This window comes from Chelon labrosus (assembly GCF_963514085.1).
Source record: "Chelon labrosus genome assembly, chromosome: 20".
Taxonomy (NCBI): domain Eukaryota; kingdom Metazoa; phylum Chordata; class Actinopteri; order Mugiliformes; family Mugilidae; genus Chelon; species Chelon labrosus.
The window spans coordinates 5,039,829-5,062,134 of record NC_140353.1 but is presented as its reverse complement, the minus strand read 5'-3'; the positions used below and the strand labels follow the sequence as shown (position 1 = coordinate 5,062,134).

Here is a 22,306-nt window from a genome sequence, read left to right as displayed (position 1 = left end):
AGTTAAATGTAGGTTCTTGATAATATATTTGATCTAATATTTAATAACACAACAAGTGTCACTTTTATTACCTGTAATGTATGGAAATATCAGAAAATCCTGCAAGAAATACGTTTCTTTTTGTTGTTGTTTTATTCTGAAAAGCCCAGACGGACGTGAGGCTTCACTATATCCGACTTGACGCCTTAAAGCAGGAGCTGGTTGGAGCTGCAGGGACAGTTGAGCTGTGATCGTCCACCTCAGAGGTCGGTGTTTGGAGGACGACGAAGAAGAAGAACAAGGTCCTCCTTTCTGACCCTCAGTCTCCGTCTGAGGAACGTTTATTTTATTTTTTTTTACAAAACGGTAAGTTCAAACATTTAACTTAATAGCAAACAGGTTGTGGTTTTACTGAAACATTCTCCCAGAAACTTGTTTCATGAGGCAACTTTGCTCAGACTTGTGTTTTTTAGGTGGTTTTCCATCATATGTAAACTCAGATTATCAGATACAAACATGCAATATAATCTATTAACTCCCCTTTAAAGCATTTGTGTAATATTTTCCAGTCTCGTTGTGCAGCACTTTGATTTTATTCCCCTGTCTTGTTTCCCCTCTGTGTGTTATTTGTTTTCTCTCTGTGTGTCCCCTCAGGGAAATGTGCTAATATGCTTTGCATTGCAAATGTTTTCGTTACGCAATCTTAAGTGTTGGGAGACAGGTGTAATGTTCCCTGTACGCCATTTAATCTATCTTTTGGAGGCAGTTTAAGAGGTTATCTGGACATTTTGATCCACACAGAGCACAATCTGAGCCTACAGGCCTGCTGCTGTTTGTGTTAAAATAATATATCAAGTGCATGATATTTTTCTTTCCCATGAGTATCCCCTGATTTTCATTGTATTTTGATGTCGGTGGTAATTAAGTGATGTTTCTGATATCCTCACCTGACTAACATCAAATATGAACCTTCCATGTTTTATGAAAGAATGTTTTTTTGCGTTCATAAAAGCAGCAGGTGGTGAAATTAGCCTCCCTGCTGAGACCTCCTCCTGTGTCTTGTTCGTTTTCAGGCTGCAGAGATCGTCCTGCTTCCCTGAACGCTGCCTGTAAATTTTATTTGTCTGTCTACCTTTGGACGAGTGCTGGTGTCCTCCCCTTGAGGATGGAGAAGTACGAGAAGATTGGGAAGATCGGAGAGGGCTCGTACGGCGTCGTCTTCAAGTGCAGAAACAGAGACACGGGACAGATCGTCGCCATCAAGAAGTTTGTGGAGACCGAGGACGATCCCATCATCAAAAAGATTGCACTGAGGGAGATCCGAATGCTCAAGGTAACGACACAACAACCTGGAACAAGTTGTTAATATCATCGATTCCTCTATTATATTTACTCATATTTATGCAAATAGTATGTCATTTTCTCTTGTTGGTTCAAAATTTAAAGCTAAAACATAAAAGTTATAATCTCATACATCAGAATTCTGATATGATGCATCCATTTCTGCCTTTTAAGAGTCAGTGTGGCTGTTTAAGTCAAAATTATGAGAACAACTGGTTTCATGAAGTTGATATTGTGAGCTAAAAGTAAAAACTATTAGATGGTTTGTCAAATTCAAGCTTTTAAAGAAGACACAGTTAAAAGTATGATGTGGTCGATCAGAATTATGATGCATACGTACAATATTATGGCTCATGAATTAAATTAAATTAAATTAATGATTAAAAGGTAAAATGTTAAGGTGTAGTTATGAAATAAAAACACCGAATAAGTTACATTTCAGTTTATAGAGCAGGAGTTAGAAAAATAAAAGTCAAAAACATAATATAGGTCAAAAATGTGGTTATTGTCAAGTCATAATTATGAGGTAGTATCATCCAAAGTGTTATAAAGTGCTTATATTTTTGTTGTTAAGTCCAAATGATGAAACATCTCATCAAATTGTGACCGAAAAAGTAGAAATTATAAAATAAAAAGTCAAGTGCATGAATTATTACATTATTAAATTAACTATAAAACATCACAGTTGGCTTATTAAGTTAAAACTATGAGGACAATAGTTATAAAGTTGAATTTCTGAGATTAAAAGTCAAAATTATGATACAGTACGTGAGAGTTATACATGTATAATATTTGGCTGATAAACAACAAATTCTGCGATTTAAAAGACAAAATGTGAAATAGATCCTCACATTTATCAGATAGTTTGTCACATTTAGGATTATAAAGAAAAAGTTAGTTCAAATAACAATATAATGGATCAAAGGTTATCTTATTAAATCACAAAGTACGAGAATATTGGTGTCATATTTGGCTCAGGTTCCTTAAATAAATAATAAGTAAAATGATCAGATTTTGTTTAGAAATGATCTTTTTTAGTCAAAATGACAACAAGAGCAGTCAAGGATTGACTTATATTAGTCAATAGAAAATCTTAATAATGCAATTGTACGTCAAAAAGTCTGAATTTGGCTCAAGTTCATGCAAATAAACGTGTGAAATATCAACAAGTAAAGAACCATTTAACCATGTCTTAACATTTAAAAGCTTCTGCTCCTACTTCCTAACTTTTATTAGTATGTTCAGGACATAAATCTTGTTTTCTATGCCGTCTAATATAAAGTGTTCCTCCGGCCTTTGTGCAGCCAGCTGCAGGGGCACCGTGCTATTAACCCTGCAGACAGAGGGGAAACACATTTCACATTCAAAACAGCGGCGCTCAGAGAAGGTTTATAGGAGAAGCCCTGCAGTGTTGAGGCTGACTCCGGTTTTCTTTTTATGTAAAAAGTCTTAAAAAAAATGTTAAGAAAGGGAAATGAGAAACGATACAGCTTGTAGAAACCTCACATAACATCATCTCTTGTGATTTCCTGGTCCAGTTTTTCGTAGATAAAAGCCAGGACCCGCCTCAGTCTGTTGTTTTTAACGTTGCATAATTATCATCATGGATGAACTGGTGCAATTGTTGGTGGTTTAATTAGTCATGCTGTGGGTGGGTGGGTTTAGCATCCCGCCGGACAGCCGGAGCTCGTAAATAGGACACGTTGTCAGGGGCAACAGCATGTTTATTACCTTCTGTTAAGAACAAACCGCGGATGATGCACTCCTCCGGTGCGGTCACGCCCGCGCCGCCTCGTCTAACGTTTGTCTCCGTTCGTGTCCCGACGCAGCAACTGAAGCACGCCAACCTGGTGAACCTGATCGAGGTGTTCAGACGGAAACGGAAGCTTCACCTGGTGTTCGAGTACTGCGACCACACCGTCCTCAACGAGCTGGACCGACATCCCAGAGGGTGGGTGCGTCTCCACGTGAGACAAAAACAAAGATGCAGACACTTGTTCCAACTTTGTCCATAAGTTACGCAACATAACTCAGACTTTACTGTCGTATAAATGATAAACAGTTGTGATTTAAAGGGAGTTAATTATGTTTGCAGTCAAAAACCTGTTTTAATTCACTAGTTGGGAGTTTAGGGTTTTATTTGAAACATCTGTAGCTGGTTCATACCTGATACTCACCTGAATTAGAGGCCATCCGACTGTCAACACACAGCATCAGATGCGATATATCTATCTTATCAAGTCACAATCATGAGACAAATGATCAGAATTCGACAACAGCACATGCAAAATGTGGCTTAATGGTAAAATAATTGGATGAAACATGAGAATAGTGAGATAGTTTGTAGATGTTATGACATATTACATCCAGTATTAGCATAATAAGTCAAAATAATGAGACGAAAGGTCCAAATTCAACAATCACACATCCAAAATGGCTTAATGCCTTAAAATTATCTAATATAATGCGATAATTATGATGTGAAATGCAGAAAATTATGAAATAACATAATAAATGAGCTTATCAAGTCAAAATAATGAGATGAAAAGTCATACATTGTCAGTATTTGCTCAGCAAGTCACGAATAACATCAAAAACATCAAATTCTGACTTGATTTGATAAAAAAAAGTCCAAATAATGACAAAGAACATTAAATTTCAGCTATTTTGAGCTAAAAAGTCATCGTACTTAACAAGAAAGTCATAAAACTAATTCCCAGTGAGTAAAGAAAAGAAAAAACAAATGACAAAAATGGTTGTTTTCATTCTGAGTTTCCTCTAATTGCCACACACAGCTGTATGAGAACAAAAGAGGCTTTATTTAATTATTATTATCATGAATACAGTTAAAGAGAAGCTCAGTATCTTCTATTATACATCCACTCACAGGTTTCTGCCTCCTGTTATTTCTCCATCTTACATATTGCACAGCGCACACTGAGCTTCGTCCGTCCCCCGTCTCCCAGGAGGCCGACCAGCTCTCCACGGTATGCTTACAGTGATGCTCTCCCAGAATGCTTTGCTGGCGGGGAGCCACATTTTATAGAAGGGAGTGTTTTGACGGCCCGGTTTCCCCCCCTTCCAGCACCCACCCTCCAGCCGCAGAGGGTTCAAAAGAAGAGAAAACAAAGTGGAGAAAAGAGGCGGGGACTGTTATTAATTGCCGGTCACAAGGCTCAAATTAGCCATTTCCCCAGCAACGCTGATCGCTGACGGCGGCGGCCCCTGAACCAACAAAGGCTCAGTGTTGAACGCCGGGGCTCACGGTGGAAACGGCAGCACCGTCGTCTTACAGCCAGCCGAGTGAAAACACGTCTGAAAAACGCAGAGATGACACAAAACGACACAAGAACAAAGTTATCTGTACATCTATCTGTATTACATTTACTATAATAGTATGTCTGATATGTTAATTGTCCCAAATAACCAGAATATAAACTAATTTATCTCCACAGTGGAGCAGTGTGTGCTGGTTGTTCCGCCTCTTTCCTCCACAAACTTATCTCATAATTTCATAATTTAAACTCCCTGCCACAAAAATAAAAAATCTTCAAGAATAGTTTGAGGAACACAAGAAGTTTAAGGTGTCGACTTCCATATTTAAAGGCTGAGACACCACAGCACACCTCCAGAGATCAAGTGGAGTCCAAACCTCGACGGGTCAGCTCTGGGACGGACGCAGTGTTAGGCTGGTGGTCATAATGTTATGGCTGATTGGTGTATATCAAAAGCTTAACATTCAAATATTGTTTGTTTTCTGTTTCTCGTTTCTCAGAGTCCCAGAGCATCTGGTGAAGAGTATAACGTGGCAGACGCTGCAGGCCGTCAACTTCTGTCACAAACAAAACGTAAGTGGCTGCTCTTCTTCGTCTTCTTCGTCTTCTTCGTCTTCTTCTTCTTCGTCGTCTTCTTCTTCTTCGTCGTCTTCTTCTTCTTCGTCTTCTTCCTCTTCTTCTTCCTCTTCTTCTTTGTCTTCTTCTTCTCCTCCTCCTCCTTCGTCTTCTTCGTCTTCTTCCTCTGCTTCTTCCTCTTCTTCTTCCTCTTCCTCGTCTTCTTCTTCGTCTTCTTCCTCTTCTTTGTCTTCTTCCTCGTCTTCTTCTCCGCCTTCTTCTTCTTCTTCGTCTTCTTCCTCTTCCTCTTTGTCTTCCTCTTCTTCGTCTTCTTCCTCTTCGTCTTCTTCCTCTTCTTCTTTTTCTTCGTCTTCTTCCTCTTCTTCTTTGTCTTCCTCTTCTTCGTCTTCTTCCTCTTCTTTGTCTTCCTCTTCGTCTTCTTCCTCTTCTTCTTTGTCTTCTTCTTAGAATAAGAAATATCTCAGTTTGTGAAAAAATGTGTCAAACATCTTGAATAAACGGTGGTTGTAAAAATCAAAAAAAATCTTCTTGGTCTTCTTCTTCGTCTTCTTCCTCTTCCTCTTCTTCTTTCGCTTCTTCGTCTTCTTCTTCCTCTTCTTCTTCGTCTTCTTCTTCTCCTCCTTCTCCTCCTTCTTCTTCGTCTTCTTGTTGTTTTCATACTTCACTCGTCAGAGCTTCCCCTCAGCTTGTTTTTGAATTCCTCTCTGCTCTCCTCCCTCCTCCAGCTCCCACCAAGCCTTCCACTTTATGACTCCCTCTTCTTTTTTTTTTTTCTTTTAACAAGAATTCCTTCCTCTTGGCTGAGCAGCAGTTAATGTATCACCTAGACACAACAAACGCCACAAGGGCCCTCGTTTTACAGTGTGCCTTTAAACGCCTCTCTGTTTTTACGCCATACTCTCGACTTAACACTGATTTCGTCTTCTTCCGTCCCCGCAGTGTATTCACAGAGACGTCAAACCGGAGAACATTCTCATCACTAAACACCAAGTCATCAAACTGTGCGACTTCGGCTTTGCCAGGATTCTCAGTAAGTTTGTTCTCAGGAAGTTTATCGGGCGGCTGTGAGATCAGTGACGCTGCCACTTAGTGGTCAGTGACGACTTTACATTCAGAGAGCTGAGATTAATGTCCAGCATCTACATTTATTAACCAAATGTTTACAGCAGAATTAAACTAATATAAAACCCCCAAAATTAGCTTGTTCATATGCAGACAAACTTACAGTGTCATTTCTAAACACTCTGTGGGCTCCTAGATGTGCTTTAAAAATAATAAATAGCGTAATTAAAGTCATATAATAGCTTCCTCTGTGAGGGAAATACCAAATAGATTTCACAGCAGCATTAAAAAAAATAATGATTTCCTCAAAAAAGAGTCAAAACTATTGCAGAAGATAAACATATTTCTTTTGCCCCAAACCTGGTTCATTTGTTTCCAGTGGAAAGTTAAACTGATTTAGTGGAAAGTTGAAGGATTATTCAAATATAACCTGAGAAGTTGGGGTTTAAATATGAACATCTGTGGGTGGTGATCATTAAAAACTCACCTGTAGCTGGAGGACGCTGTTTCCCTCCCCAGTGAATAGTTCTCTTGATGATTCCTCATCGGCTGGAGACTCCTGATGTGTGTTTTTGCTTGGAGATGTAGATTTCTGCCTCCAATCTGTAGCAGGTAGTTTCGTTATCTTGCCTTTTATTTTTCCTCCACCTTCAACCGTGCCCTTCATGATGGTCTTGGACAAGATTCTTGTCTTATGCTCCTTGTCGACCGTCCGTGTCCCCTCCTCGCATCTGAATAAAATAGAAGAAACAGAATATTTGATATCACTAGATATAAAAACAGTTCATGGTTTTATTACACTAAACCAGCTCAACTGATCTCTATTTAACTGAGTCCCTGCATTTGTCTGTTTTGCGCTCCATCAGCTGGTCCATGTGACTACTACACAGACTACGTGGCGACCCGCTGGTACCGGGCCCCCGAGCTGCTGGTGGGAGACACTCAGTACGGGCCGCCGGTGGACGTCTGGGCGATCGGCTGCGTGTTCGCCGAGCTGCTGTCGGGGATTCCTCTGTGGCCCGGGAAGTCCGACATGGACCAGCTGTACCTGATCAGAAAGACTCTCGGTAAGATTCAGCCATAAATGTATTATTTTACTGAAAGCTCTGACGTAAAATGTGTTAGAAAACAAAAGAATAAATAGGATTATACGGTTCTTCGCTGACATTAAACGCCCTCCAAATGTTCTGTAAACATAATCTTGGCTTTCTATCATAAAATAAATAGATTTATACTCTGTTTACATATAAATAGTGCAAAATAAAAGCTAAAGACAGCCCCAAATATCTAAACTAGCAATCAACACTGTCTTCTTGGTCAAAACAAACATCCTGTAGCAACTTTTTGCAGATGCATAAATTAATTTAAAATGTATTTATTAGGATTATTGGGATATTAGTGGTGAATGTGATGGATGCTTAAGTGTTTTCATGAATAAAAACAAGAAACCAAGTTGCTGGTTACTGTTAAAAAATTTGTAATTATGAATTTTTCCCTCCTGCAGGAGATCTGATCCCTCGACACCAGCAGGTCTTCAGCAACAACCAGTTCTTCTGTGGAGTTTCCATCCCAGAGCCGCAAGAGATGGTGAGACAAACGTCCTCCATAGAGCTACATCTCAACACCTAGATGCTTTTTGATCAACATTAGCTGTATTCAGAAACTGTATTTGGTTCTTGCAGGAACCTTTGGAGCAGAAATATCCGAACCTCTCACATCAGGCTCTGAGCCTCATGAAGGTAAAGATGTGCATGTTTTACTGCATTTGAAACCAAAGAGGAAAAACGATTTTTATTATTTGAAACCTGTCATTTTTAACATATCTGTATCTGCTCTCCTCCTGCGTCTGGTGCAGGGTTGTCTGAGGATGGACCCGTCCGACCGGCTGACCTGCGAGCAGCTCCTCCAGCACCCGTACTTCGACAGCCTCAGAGAAAAGGGCGAGAGCACTTCCTCTCGAGAGCAGGACCGCTCCGGAAACAAGAGGACGCGGTTACCTCGCAGGCACGTCCCCCCCGGGGTAAGCAAAGGGAGACATTCTGCAGGCTGCCTGGGTGTAGCGTAGGTTTGGAGATATCGATTCACGCATTCAAGGCTCATCTTTAAATCTGCAGGACACCAGAAATAGGAGAAATCACCTGATAGAAATCTAAATAAATTGGATTTTATGTATTTTAATTAAGTCTAATTGAACTAAACTCAAACGAGCAGATAAAATACGACCTAAATTAACATTTCAGGCTGTTAAAACAGAAAAAGCAAGTTTATACTGTAGGATTTTCTTATTTCCTGTTTCCTAAAGGCTGTTTTGTGACACATATGTGTTGTCGTAGATTAAATGAGTACGTCCTTCACATACTTGCAGCTAAAACATAAACCAGTTTACTTTCACGCACGATCCAGATTGTTGAAATCATACAGAGGTGGAAGATTTAAAAGGAAATGATACCTCATACAGCATTTCAGCATAAAAATTACCTGAAATTAGACAAAGAGAATCAACTTAAACAAATTAGCATTTATTTATTTGAGAAAATGAGCCAATATTACATATCTGTGAGGTGCAAAAGTAAGTCCAGGGTAAGTCAAGGATTACAAGTTAATTTCAAAGCCACATTAGAGTCCATCTGTTCAGAAATGTTCCAATCAGTGTCACAAACAGAGTATTTGAGGGGAAAACGCCCTCAATAAGGCCGTGTAATTCAGTGCAAAGTGATCATTTTTAAATAACCTGCTAAAAATCTTCTCAAGCAGAGGGACTAGAAATCAAACAGTCTCAAATCTGTCCCTGAAACTTTCACTCATTTATTTCTTCACTCTCCAGTATTTGCCACAGCTGACGAGCAGCAGCATCTTTCCAGCTCTGGACAATAAGAAATACTACAACAACCTACGCAAGTTCAACTACCACCTGCCGAACATCTAACCTGCTCCGAGCCTTTTTTTTTGTTTTGTTTTGTTTTTTTTACTGATTTCCGAAGAGCTCAGGAAATGAAGCAGATCCTGGAAACCCCTCTCTTAAGACGTTCATCACGAGGTGTCGGGTGTCTCTTGATTTCGATGTCAGTCTATGCACTATTCCCGACTCGGACGCGTCGGTCCATGTATGTTGCCTACTTTTTATTTTAGACGAGGAGCGACCTGCTGCAGCTCCACTTGTAGTCACTGAGTAGACTGAAGGTAAAACAACGATGTACTGCCTTGCCCGGTTTGCCAAATGTATTTTTTTATATATATATATATATATATATATATCTATATTAAACGATGGACTCTGTTAGAGTGACATGTTTTTTCCCTAGCGAGATTAATGCTCATTTATTAAGTTATAAAGTAGAACGCAACCTTTAACGAGCATCTCTGGAGGCGATATTTATTGACGTGAGGAGTGATCCCAGCTGTAGACGTTCCTTTAACCCACCGTACCCAGCAGTTATCAGTAGCAGTAGTGTCATTATCTCTGGAACTTTGGTGCTAAGGATGTTTTCGGCCATCTTTCTGTCCTCGGATACTTTATGACAAGAAAAATATGAAGAAAAATAAATAAAAATGCCAAACTGATCTGAGAAAACAAAAATAAAATAAAAGATGTAAACGACTGTGAAAGCCCTCGATGTTTTCACAAATCGCTTTCTCTGTGTTCACACGTATGGAGTAACCTTTAATAAACTACAGGACGTCAAGGACGTGCTTCAACCTTTGTCTTTGTTTTGGACTGTTTCTTTAAACCTGGAGCAAAACCAGAGAAGAAAACAAGAGTCTGGGATCAGCTCCTCACAGCGTCACATTTATATACAAACAGAAATATGGAGAGTTTCTCTTAATCAGCCATAACATTATGACAAGGTGCAAGTAAATAACGCTGATTATCGTGGTTACCGCGGCTCCTTTCAGTGGGTGGGATGTATTAGGTGGCAAGTGAACATTTTATCTTCAAAGTTGATGTTAGACACACAAAAAATGTGACTGACAAGGACCAAATTGTGACATCTAGACTAAAACTGCAGCTCCTGTGGGGTGTTCCTGGTCTGCAGTGGTCAGTATCTATCAAAAGAGGGGCACTGGAGACAGGGTCATGGACGGCCGAGACTTACTGATGCGCAGAAGGAGCAAAGGCCAGCCCGTGTGATCAGATCCGACGGGTGAGCTACTGTAGCTCAAACTGCAGGAAAAGGTTCATACCGGCTCTGATAGAAAGCTGTATCGCAGTTTGTTTTTGTATGGGGCTGCAGACCAGTCCACGGTGTCCATGGTGACCTCTGTCCACTGACAAAAGCACCTAAAATGAACACATGAGTATCAGAAATGGACCATGGGGCAACGGAAGTAGGTGGCCTGGTCTGAGCTGTTTCCATAAGGTCGTGCCAGGACCCAGGTTTCCCAGAAGAACATCAATGATACTCACTTCACCATTTGGTTTTAATGTTGTGGCTGATCGGCGTATGTCCATAGTCGGCCTGTTACCAAAAGTAGACCTAAGAACTGCTGTGGATGGGGTCAACCCCTAAAACAAGGCTCAAATAAAAAGTCTTGTTTCTATATTTCTATATTTTTCTGAAGGCAACACTTGATACAACGTCACTTTAAATAAACCAAACTATGAGATGAAGCGTCCTGGACAGTCGAAGAACTTCCTGTCCAGTCTGGCCTTCTCGAAAATCTGTACATTTTACAATTCGAACAGGAAGTAGCTTCAGTCCAGGTCCAGCACTACGTCCAGACGAGGAAGCGCCGTCTTCAGTCTGTCAACTGTCGTCTCCTTGTCTTTGACTCCTGGGAGATCACTGAGAAACAGATACTCCAGGTTCCTAAGAGGAAGTCAAACATAATTACTGACTGGTTCGTCAATAACTTACATTAAAACATACTTTTGATTTATTTTTTATGAGGCCGACCTGAGTTTGTGAAGAGCGATGACGCCCCTGTCGGTCACATTTCCGCAGGACACCACCTCCATCATGTACAAGCTCTCCTGCAGGTTCTCTATTGAGCTCAGCCTCTCCAGACAGACGTCCTCAATGTAGATGCACTTGTTGAACTTGATTTCCTCCACATGTTTCAAACCGTCTGGAAAAGCAAACATGGAATCAGAACATAGACACACACACACACACAGAAAAAAAAAAAAAGCAAAGAGGGACTTTACACCAAAATAAATAAATAAATGTGCGTGTACTTTGGTTTCAGCTGCCAACAAGGTCAGAGACCGTGTGTATTCGTGCCCGCTCGGTGTAAAACATCCCGGCTACTTGCGTCACTTGGATAATCAGGCTGAGAGAGATACACTTTCACCCTCGCCTTTCCTTTCTTGTTAACACGGGGGAATCGCTTTCAGGTCAACAGTCGAGGTCGAGCTCGGCCCAGCGTGTCTGATGTAAAATTTATACTTTCTGAACATGGCGTTAATCTTTGATTTGACCGCGCTGTCAATACAACAGGAGCGAGACGTGTTGACATCTTCTGGATGTGGAGGCAACTCTGATCGCCCACGGAGGACGAAACGTTACGACTTTACTGATCTCCTGACTTTTCATTAAGCTCCACCAATAAATAAATAATGCTGGCTTTTAATGACCGAAGACCATCAAGTCAAGCTGAGCTAACAGTAGACATTTTAACTTGTGCTTAGCCAGACATGACTGTGCACCGAGCTCAATCATTAATCAGCATCCGAGGCTGAAAATGTCCAACAAAAATGTAACTAGACAATATGAGTCTGCCTAGATAATTCAGATTTTCCACCTGCAGACTAAACTTTACTTTATTTCTCTGATCAGTTAAGGAATCAGGATATTTTCCAGCTATGTGTTTTCTGCCTCAGAGTTTTAATCTGCCTGAAAGCGGACCTCTGTGAAAACTCTGGGGAACACACTAATGAGTCTGGGACGAGCCTCGACAACGTCACGTCTTCCACACTGTAACACTGACCCAGGTGGTCAAAGCCTTTGTACATGATGCAGGACTCGGTGGCGTCGATCGCCTGGATCTTGTGTCTGCCCAGGGGCCCAGTTGGCAGCCCGTTGTAGTCGTGCTGCCAGCGATCGAAACCCTGGAACCTCACTTTGGCACCGCACCTCAGCAGCCACTCCGATGCAGCTCGGTCTGGACCGACCGCTTTGATCCTTTCGTGGTCCACCCTGAGAGAAGATCGACAAAGGGTCAAAGGGCAGCAAACGTTGATGTCATGAAGTGTGTTGCATTAGCTGGGTCCAAATGGCAATCTTCCAACTAGATTACTACCATTAGTTGTTTTAACCTCAGCTTATCATCCACAGTTTGTTTATGTGGTGATTTATTAAAAGAAACGTCACTTTTGTCGGTTCCTACTTTAGAAATTGGACTTGAATACTATAGATTTTTGGACTATAGTGATCTATAGAGTCCGACTTGTGGACTCTATAGATCACAAAAACTCAACATGAAGCATATCCTATGAATAAATTGTCATAATGTTTTTGTAATTTAACCTCATTATTGTAATTTTCTGGTCATAAAGGCGGCACACATTGCTGTGTTACAGCAGAATGAAATACTATATAATAACTCTGCTCTGTGCTTGTCAAATCCTCCCCAGAAATCTGCAGAATCATTCATATTTTGGGGTAAATCCTCAAGTTATTTCATCTTTTAACTTGACAGAGATACAAATGAAATTCAATACTGTTCTCTGGATTAGTGCATGGCATTATTCACAAATAAAACGCAGACATAAAGTCCGTTTATCATCATATACTGTATGTAAGAGCTCACCTGCAATTGGAGCAAGTGGACGTGTTTATGAATGGGTTGTTTTATCCCCCCCAACATAAAACCCATTCACAATCTTAACATCTCTACATCCAGGCCTTGAGTTTTGGGTTTCTGGGCATTAATGGGTCGTTGGAGAACCACTAATTGTGCGAAAAGAGGGCCAGGTTAATGTGAACAACTTCTTCTAATTGCAGGTGAGTATCTGGTTGTTAACCGATCCTAGTCAGTTTCAGGTGTGCATCACCCACAGATGTTCCAGATCAAAAACCACAACTCCCCACTAAGCTAAAACAAAGACAAGTCCAGTTGCTTTTGTTTTAGCTTGGTTTTTTTTTGGATATTAAACATTTCAACCGTTTCATAACATTCCGAGTGTATGCCCTGTAGGTGGTAGCTATCACAAGCTAGTATTATTAAAGTTTAGACTAAAACTGACTGATTAATGCTGTCTCACGTGTTAAAAACTGCATTTAGCCACCCCCAGAAGTGTCTGCGGCTGCTCTCTCTCTGACGCACCGCATACTGCACCGCCTGCGACAACAGCCTCATATCTCTGAGCTGCAAATAAGAACAAAAAAAAAAAGAACAACAAAACATCAGCTCTCAGTCTGGTTTTGAATTCTTACCAAAAAAAAAAGCGACAGACGAGCTACAGATTAACAGCTTCTCACCTGTCCTCCAAACAGATCAGACTGTTTACATACGAGAGGCGGACATGACTGTGACCTTTGACCTTGCGACGTCTTTAAGAAACGTGCCCTCCCATTGGCTGTGTCGGGGGGTCACGCAAACGTTGCCGTTGGAGGGGGCGTGGTCACGCAGAGCGGCGGCGGTGGGTAGGTAGTAGAATGGGGAGCTAGCAGCGAAAAGCTGCAAAGAGAGCAGGAAATACAGGACACGGAGCTCAGGAAGAGTCCGGCCGCCACTTGCAGAGTAAAAGAAACGACTTTTAGCTGTTTTTAAACCTTGTCACCATGATACGGATACTGAGTTGTGCGTCTTTTAGGCCGGTGCTAGCAGCGCAGCCGAAACTGCTAAAGGACATAACAACCAGGCAGCTGCACAGGTATTTACAAAGAAGAAGAAGAAGAAGAAAGCATGCTACCTCTACCGGTGTGCCCCTGTAGTGTATATTTACTCATGACAAGGAAGTGGGTGCTTGTGTGATAGTTTAACTTACTGACAGATGAGTTAAAACAAGAACCTTGTGCCTATATTTGAATGCCTACCTTTTAATTACAGGTTTCACCAAGGACACGAGTTTCCAGGCTGCATAACATTCCTGCTCTTTGTGTAACCTGGTTTACACAACCTGCAGAGTACTAACACGCCTTTACACGTGTATTTGCAGATAGTGTCTTGTCAGACTTACCTGCAGAAAGCCACATGTCTTCTTTCTCTGTGTCAGACAGTCTTAAATTTTATCTGTGCCTTTTGGAGCTCGTGTCTCTGCTGCATGTGTTTCATGTTAGTGAACGACACCCTGGGGGCATTTAAAGCCCTCTTTTAAAATGGTGTATCCATAAAAACAAAGCTTAAACAAAGGCAACCGGTGCCAACTGAAAGTCACATGATGACGGTCTGTAATTAGAGGAATTTGTTAATTGTGAGCGGTACTCTAAAGAGCCATTAATGGACAGAAATTCCAAATTCAAGGTGTGAATGGAGTTTGTGGTTATTAATGTGTCTAACAGTTTCAAGTGACGCCCACCTACAGATGTTTCAGATAGGAACCTGAACTCCTTATTTCAACCTTATCTCTTAGGGATGGGTGATGTTAGGATAGGAGTCAATACCGGGATTCACCGAAAAATCCACTCAGATGAAACATACTTTAGTTAAGATAAGATAATCCTTTAGTTTATCACACACATTTAAAATCTCTTTAGGTTTAACCATTCATTCGTTCATCTTTTGTAACTGCTTGTCCTGTGAAGGGTCACGGGCGGGGGGCCGGAGCCTATCCCATCTGAGAAGCGGGGTACACCCTGGACAGGTCTCCAGTCTATCACAGGTCCAACACAGAGAGACAAACAACCATTCACACTCACACCTACGGTCAATTTAGAATCACCAATAAAACTAACCAGCATGTCTTTGGAAGGTGGGAGGAAGCCGGAGTACCTGGAGAGAACCCACGCAGACACAGGGAGAACATGCAAACTCAAGTCGTGTCAGTCTGGTTCTAATTAACTAAGGAACTAAAACCCTGCAGCACAGTTTGTCCTCTGAACACTGGTAACTTTTAGCAAATTGCGATCCACCTAGTTTATGGTGCACCCAACCTCCAACTGGATTCATTTGTTCCACCAGTTATGAATTTTAATTATCTGTTTTCTTATGGAGCAATATAACACTTTGTACGCTTCACATTCGACTAAACAAAACAATATGTAGAGTGTTGCCAATGTCCTATGTCCTGTGCGCTAGTGAAGGTACAAGATGTAAACGTCCTCCCAGCCTTGAACACTGTGTTCTTCCTGCTCTTTGAAGATGCTTCTTTATGAGAAATCCTGCGGTGAACTGAGAGCAGATTGTACAGACTGGAGCTTACACACAGAGCACACCCACTACTTTTTAGTCTACACTCTATAAACTGATTTGCTTGTTGGAGTAACAGAGCTGTACATCCTCTTTTTAGTTAAAAAATAGCCAGTTCACCACAACATCTGTGTCACAGGGTCCCCTAATGATCAGTTCCAAAGGTCTATTTCTCATAAACGCGTGCACACTTAGACGTTGAACCTCTGGCCTAAATGTTCTGCTCTGCTCTTTGCCTTTCGCAACCCGCTAATCCCAGTTGATTATTTGTTTGTTTTTTTCAGCACATACGATGTGGCCATCGTTGGAGGTGGCATCGTGGGCTTGGCCACAGCCAGAGAACTCATTCTGCGACACCCATCGCTCAGCTTCATCCTGCTGGAGAAAGAAAAAGAGCTCGGTGGGTTGAGTTCTGAAAGTTATTAGTGTGTTCTGCGTTTCTTATTATCTGCTAATAGTCAGAATAGAAAATGACTCAGGGTAATCACCTCAATTAAAACAGACTGACCCGATCTGAAGGAAGTCTCTATCACACTTAGATGGTGGTGTTAACCTGTGGTAATCGACTCGGTTTAAAAATATTAACACTTAAGAAACATGTAAATGCTTGATGCGAACAGTTTGCCCCACATAGGTTAAACATCAGATGACATGACGGTTTCCAGCAGGGACAGGAACAGGGTGTAAGGGTGTATCATAGTTCTTCTTCCTCTTTTCTTCTAGTTCTAGTCATATTGATGTTTATTTCCCGTCCGTGTAAACAGTTGAAAACTCGTCAGAATTATTTCAGTCGAGTTGGAGAAATGTATTTCCACGTAAATGTAGTAGCTGTTTTATTTTAAATGCAATCTGCAGGAGCACAGAGCCAAAACTATAAAATAAAAACAAATCCACACACATATCTGCACAGAGGCTGGAGCACTTTAACATCTCCCTACTTCAGCCTCTGCAGAGGACAGAGACGACTGATTATGAAATAAAACCTGCTCTGCACAAAGCACGGGTCATTGTGTCACTCCTGTGGTTTCCAGTCAAAGCTAATCTCATATCAGTCTCCTGATTGCTTCATGTTTACAGACACAGGAGTCATATCAGTCGTCTCATCTAATGAAATGAATAATGTTTCCGTCAAAACTTCTCCTTTACAAGTGAGAAAACTCTAGAAACTAGAAAACTGTCTCTTTTTGTTTCTGATTAATCTCTAAGTGTGTTAATAAGGCGTTCGTCGCTTTCTTCTTGTTGTTCTCCAATGTCTCCGTCTCACCAGCTGCACATCAGAGTGGGCACAACAGTGGAGTCATTCACAGTGGGATCTACTACACGCCGGGCTCGCTGAAGGCCCGACTGTGTGTGCGTGGAGCCACTTTAGCCTACGAGTACTGCGAGAAGAAAGGACTGCCTTACAAGAGATGTGGAAAGGTCAGCTTTAATATCTTAACCAGATAATAATAGGCATGATACAGTGAGCTTACTTTCAGATGATTCACTCCGGGTGGTCAGATGACGTGGGATGACAACAGACATTACTGCTTTGCTGCTGTGATAAAAGTCGTATGTCGTATCTGGTTGTTGAAATGACAAATAAGTGACTGAGGGCTTGGTCTGAGGAGTCTCCCTACATATCACTACCAAAGTAAAAAAATTCCGTTTAACATATCGAGACAGTAAACTAAAGCAGAAGTTTTCAAATGTTCGGTGGCAGCAGTATGAGACTGTTGCCTAAATAAAATAAACAAAAAAATGTCAAAATTGTGTTTAATAACAGGTTAATACTACGATTACGAGCATGATACCTGTTTTTGTATTCATCAGTTTCTGTTGGTACCAAAAGAGAAGTAGTATTAATGTTTGATACTGAGTAGGAGTGGGAATCACCAGAGGCCCCAACAATACAGTACAGGCACAATACAATATTATCAGGATACAATGTTCTCACAATACAGAATTGTTACTGTGCAATATTTTCACCACACAATGTTATTACAACACAACATTATCAAGACACGATATTATCACGATACGGTATTATCATGATACAGTATCATCCAAATACAATATAGTATGGTACGATGTTATCACGGTACGATGTCGCGATACGATATTATCGTGATACGATGTTATCACAATATCATGTTATCGAGACACGATATTATCACATTAAAATATTATGACATTACAACATTATCACGACACAATGTTACCACGATCGTGATACGATATTATCGCGATACCATGTTATTGAGACACGATATTATCACAATAAAATATTGTGACATTACAACATTATCACGACACAATGTTATCACGATAAGATATTTTCACGTTACAACATTATCACGATAAGATGTTATCAAGACACGATATTATCACGTTACAACATTATCACAATGCATTATTTTCACGATAAGATATTATCACGTTGCGTTATCACAATATGATCTTATCATGACAGGATATTATCGCGATAAAATATTATGACGTTATAACATTATCACGACACAGTGTTATCACGATAAGATTCAACATTCAACGTTTCAACATTATCATGATAAGATGTTATCAAGACACAATATTATCACAATACGACGTTATCACGATACATTATTATCACGATAGAACATTCTCACAATACGATGTTGTCACGTCAGGATGTTATCGAGACAGGAAATTATCACAACAGGAAATTATCACAATGAAATATTTTGACGTTACAACATTATCACTTAGGGCTGCAGCTATCGATTCTAGGGCTGAAACGATTCGTCGAGTTACTCGATTAACTCGATTACAAAAAAATGCTCGAGGCAAAAACTCTGCCTCGAAGCCTCGTTAAATTCCTATGACGCGCACTATACGCGCAGGGATCTGAGTTTTCCACACGGACCGTTGTTTTGGAAGCACGGAAGCATTTATGCGAGGCACACCAGTAGCGCGTGATATATTTTGAATTTATTTGGCACGATGGCGGAGAGTAAAGATGCCCATAAACGGCAGAAAATGTCTAAAGTTTGTGATCATTACATTCATAAGTTATAATACATTTCACGCAGCTGAATCACGGAAAGCGCGAATGAAAGCGGCCATGTGGCATTGTTTACAAAACTTGACCGCAGCGCACGTTTGCAGGCAGGCGACGAAAGCTCCGCTAGCGTAAAACACAAAATGGACCGGTATTTAATAAAAAAAGGGACAGAAACGAGCTCAAAAACCAGACGTAGTGGTGTGCCTCGCATAAATGCTTCCGTGCTTCCAAAACAACGGTCCGTGTGGAAAACTCAGATCCCTGCGCGTATAGTGCGCGTCATAGGAATTTAACGAGGCTTCGAGGCAGAGTTTTTGCCTCGAGCATTTTTTTGTAATCGAGTTAATCGAGTAACTCGACGAATCGTTTCAGCCCTAGAATCGATAGTCACAATGCGATGTTATCACGCTATTATCACGCTAAGATATTATCACGTTACAACAATATCACTATTATGACATGTATATATCACATGTCACAATATAATAATGTATCAACATATATCACAATATAATGATGTATCACGAGAAGATATTATCACGTTACAACATCATCACAAAACAACGTTAGCAGAACACATCATTATCATGATACAATATTATCACAATATGATACAATACTAGCAGCCAATCAGTCGTGGAAAGGTGTTATAAATGTTGTACACACCTGACAAATCAGGTATTTAATTAGCGTTTTTACTACTACTTATATTTGTGTCTTTGTATTGATTGATTTATTTCTTCACTGGCAGCTTATTGTCGCTGTGGAGCAGGAGGAGATTCCCAGACTAAAAGCTCTGTACGAGCGCGGCATGAAGAACAATGTGCGCGACCTCACCATTGTTGATGCTAAGGGCATCAGAGAGCGAGAGCCGTACTGCAGGGTAAAAATCTTTTCCTTTTAATTTTTTATTTGGACAAAATAAACCCTTTTCAGTGTAGGCTAATAGCGGCGTGTCGTCCTTCCAGGGGATAATGGCCTTGGATTCGCCCTACACTGGCATCGTGGACTGGAGGATGGTGGCTCTGAGGTACGGCACAGACTTTGAGGAGGCAGGCGGCGCGGTGGTAACTGAATCTGAAGTCAATGACATTTCCATGGTGAAGGAGAGCCCAGCTGGGAGCAGTGAAGGTAACAAACAAGTTCAAATGTGTCTTGATTAAAAACAAATCAACCGTTACTTCCACTAAGTCTGTGTCTACATTTACAACTTTGGCAGGAATGAAATACCCAATCGCCATCAGAGATAAAAAGGTAGGACATGTACAAATGAAAGCACCACGATGTTCAGATTGTGTTCAGCTGTTATTGATTACTGCGTGTTATCGTTTTAACAGGGTAGAGAGGTGCAATGTCGTTACGTGCTGACCTGTGGCGGCCTGTACTCGGACCGTCTGTCTCAGATATCTGGATGCAGTCCAGAGCCGCGGATCGTCCCGTTCAGAGGAGATTATTTGGTCCTGAAGCCTGAGAAACACTATCTGGTCAAAGGAAATATTTACCCAGTGAGTCTGAGCAAGATCTCTCTGTTCTGTGTATCTGTATATCAGTGTGTCGGATGTTATAAGTCGGCTTATTTAAAAATATTCAACAGGTTCCCGACCCTCGTTTCCCCTTCCTCGGAGTCCACTTCACACCGAGGATGGATGGAGGTGTTTGGCTCGGCCCCAACGCCGTCCTCGCCTTCAAAAGGGAGGGTTATAAAGTGTATGACTTCAATGCTCGAGACTTGGCAGACGCACTCTCCTTCAGGTAGAATATGGACTTTGTTTCGGCAGATCGGGACGATTAGAGTTGTGTGATTGTCGCGTGATGTGTCATGCTGAATATTTCCTCTTGTGTTGCTGCAGAGGCCTTCAGAAGCTGATAATGAGGAACGTAACATATGGGATTGGAGAAATGTATAGAGGGGTTTTCATTGGTGCACAGGTTAAGAATCTGCAGAAGTACATCCCTGAACTCTCCCTGAGTGACGTGCTGAGGTACAGAAATAATGCACTGTGAAATGTTCAGTGTCAGGATCCAGTAGTTTTCTGTAACATCACTTGTGTACTCCAGGGGTCCTGCGGGAGTTCGAGCTCAGGCCCTCGACCGAGACGGAAACCTCGTGGACGACTTTGTGTTTGACGGCGGCGTCGGAGACGTGGGCAGTCGGGTTCTCCACGTGCGGAACGCTCCCTCGCCGGCGGCCACCTCCTCCCTCGCCATCGGTGAAATGATCGCAGATGAAGTGGAGAGCCGCTTCACACTTTAGAGAAACGTCTCGACAACGGAAACCAAAGAAAGAAGCCGGCTTGAGGTCACAGTGACTCTACAAGCTTCGTCTACCTCAGCATCACTGTCATCAGAGACTTTTTATCACAGGTCAAGCCTTAATTTAATGAAAGTGAAGCATATTTGACTACATTTTTACTGAAGTGGTGCTATTTTAACATTTTTACACACTACATCTCTAAGAATAAAGAATGTCATGAGTTACTCATAGAGAAAATCATCAGTCTGAAATCCACAATGTTGAACACATTATACTGAATGTGAACTTTTAACATGTTAAATGAGAGATTTTCAAAAGTTTCATTCTGGTACTGATTTTATTATGTTTTTATTTCTGGATGAGCTTCATCAGCTTGGACTCTTAAGAGAGCTGTTTGTTGTTTGAATATTGTATATACGGTTGCATGTGTAATAAGAGTTTCAGTCCCACAAAACTGCATTTAGGCAGTATTTCTCGACAAATCAATTTTAATGCAGTAGAAAAAGAAATACTTAATGATCAGGAGTTGGTTTTTAATCTTGGTTATCAGTGGGTAATGAAGCTCTTCATCTAATAGCACAGTTATTGGTACAAAATGCACAGTTTACAAAGATAGACGAGTTTATCATTCATTTTAAAACGATTCTTAAATTATATCAAGACTAAATAGTTTTTTTTTTTGTTTTTTTTAATAAGGCAACACTTGTGTTGTTTCGTGAGGCGCTGATTTCATGTAATTTTACTAGAATTTCACCCATTTCATTGACAGATGTTTGTTAATTATTTTTTCCATAAATATCTATTTTTAAAAAGTTGATCCACAAGTGTTTGTGGTTTGTGCCATATATATATATATATTTCAGACAGGAATGAACATGGCCTTACATATCCAAGGAAAATGTGATGTATTTAAGATTGTTTTTTATACACTACAGCTTTTTGGCAGTTTTTTTTTGCGACACTTACATCAAGAGGGGTTCAAATCCCCTCTAGATCACTGGCTGGGCTGGTGTTTCCTTGAGCGAGGCACCTAACCTCTGAACTGCTCCAAGTGTGCTCGCTGCTTACTGTGTGTGCAAATGGATGGGTTAAATGCTGAAAACAAAATCCTCGTATGTCTGCATATGCTGCACACTCATTTTACCAGTTCATTAGGTACAATACAAGATACATTTAAGAGTCCTGCATAGCTTTTTGGAGGTTATAATGTTCAGTCAGGAACATTAATTCAACAATATGATCAGTTTAGAGGCTGTAGTTTGTGATGCTGGTGAACTAGATTGATTAAACATTGACTAAAATGTCTACATAGTAGGAACATGTGTCTTTACAACGCAATATAATTCAATAGTGTTAATAACTGCAGCCTCCAGGATGGAAATGTTGAATACCATGCAGTACTTTTACATTAGAATGCATTTGTTTTCACAGGTGAGTGTATACATATAGTGCTTGGTCAATAAAGCTGGGTGCACCCTTAACAATTCATGAGTATTTATTGAGTTT

The 22,306-nt window shown here is 40.8% G+C and overlaps 3 protein-coding genes across 5 annotated transcripts; 2 read left to right on the top strand and 1 right to left on the bottom strand.

Annotated features, from left to right (window-relative positions):
• The first annotated feature begins 468 nt into the window (after nt 1-468).
• Nucleotides 469-9,185, top strand: cdkl1 (cyclin dependent kinase like 1 (CDC2 related kinase)). Its single transcript, XM_084569555.1, has 9 exons — nt 469-1,312; nt 3,150-3,271; nt 5,096-5,168; nt 6,111-6,201; nt 7,100-7,300; nt 7,738-7,820; nt 7,916-7,972; nt 8,089-8,253; nt 9,058-9,185. The coding sequence occupies exons 1-9, from the start codon at nt 1,145-1,147 to the stop codon at nt 9,157-9,159; spliced, it is 1,062 nt and encodes a 353-aa protein (XP_084425681.1). The 5' UTR covers nt 469-1,144; the 3' UTR covers nt 9,160-9,185.
• Nucleotides 9,185-13,699, bottom strand: dmac2l (distal membrane arm assembly component 2 like). Of its 3 annotated transcripts, XR_014699667.1 has the most exons (6): nt 13,655-13,699; nt 13,438-13,541; nt 12,162-12,370; nt 11,129-11,300; nt 10,639-11,041; nt 9,185-10,512 (listed from the first exon to the last, which is right to left on the bottom strand). XR_014699667.1 is itself a non-coding variant. In XM_084569556.1 (5 exons), exons 2-5 carry the CDS (start codon nt 13,530-13,532, stop codon nt 10,927-10,929), a joined length of 591 nt encoding a protein of 196 aa, XP_084425682.1. In that variant the 5' UTR covers nt 13,533-13,541; nt 13,655-13,699; the 3' UTR covers nt 9,185-10,926. The 3 variants fall into 3 exon arrangements, 2 of the variants coding, with proteins under 2 accessions (XP_084425682.1, XP_084425683.1); XM_084569556.1 differs by having other exon boundaries at nt 9,185-11,041; XM_084569557.1 differs by lacking the exon at nt 13,655-13,699 and having other exon boundaries at nt 9,185-11,041; nt 13,500-13,596.
• A 117-nt stretch (nt 13,700-13,816) lies between these two features.
• l2hgdh (L-2-hydroxyglutarate dehydrogenase) lies at nt 13,817-22,223 on the top strand. Its single transcript, XM_084569280.1, has 10 exons — nt 13,817-14,049; nt 15,809-15,924; nt 16,792-16,943; nt 19,298-19,429; nt 19,515-19,677; nt 19,766-19,800; nt 19,884-20,051; nt 20,141-20,298; nt 20,397-20,528; nt 20,605-22,223. The coding sequence occupies exons 1-10, from the start codon at nt 13,958-13,960 to the stop codon at nt 20,798-20,800; spliced, it is 1,344 nt and encodes a 447-aa protein (XP_084425406.1). The 5' UTR covers nt 13,817-13,957; the 3' UTR covers nt 20,801-22,223.
• Nucleotides 22,224-22,306: the final 83 nt, after the last annotated feature.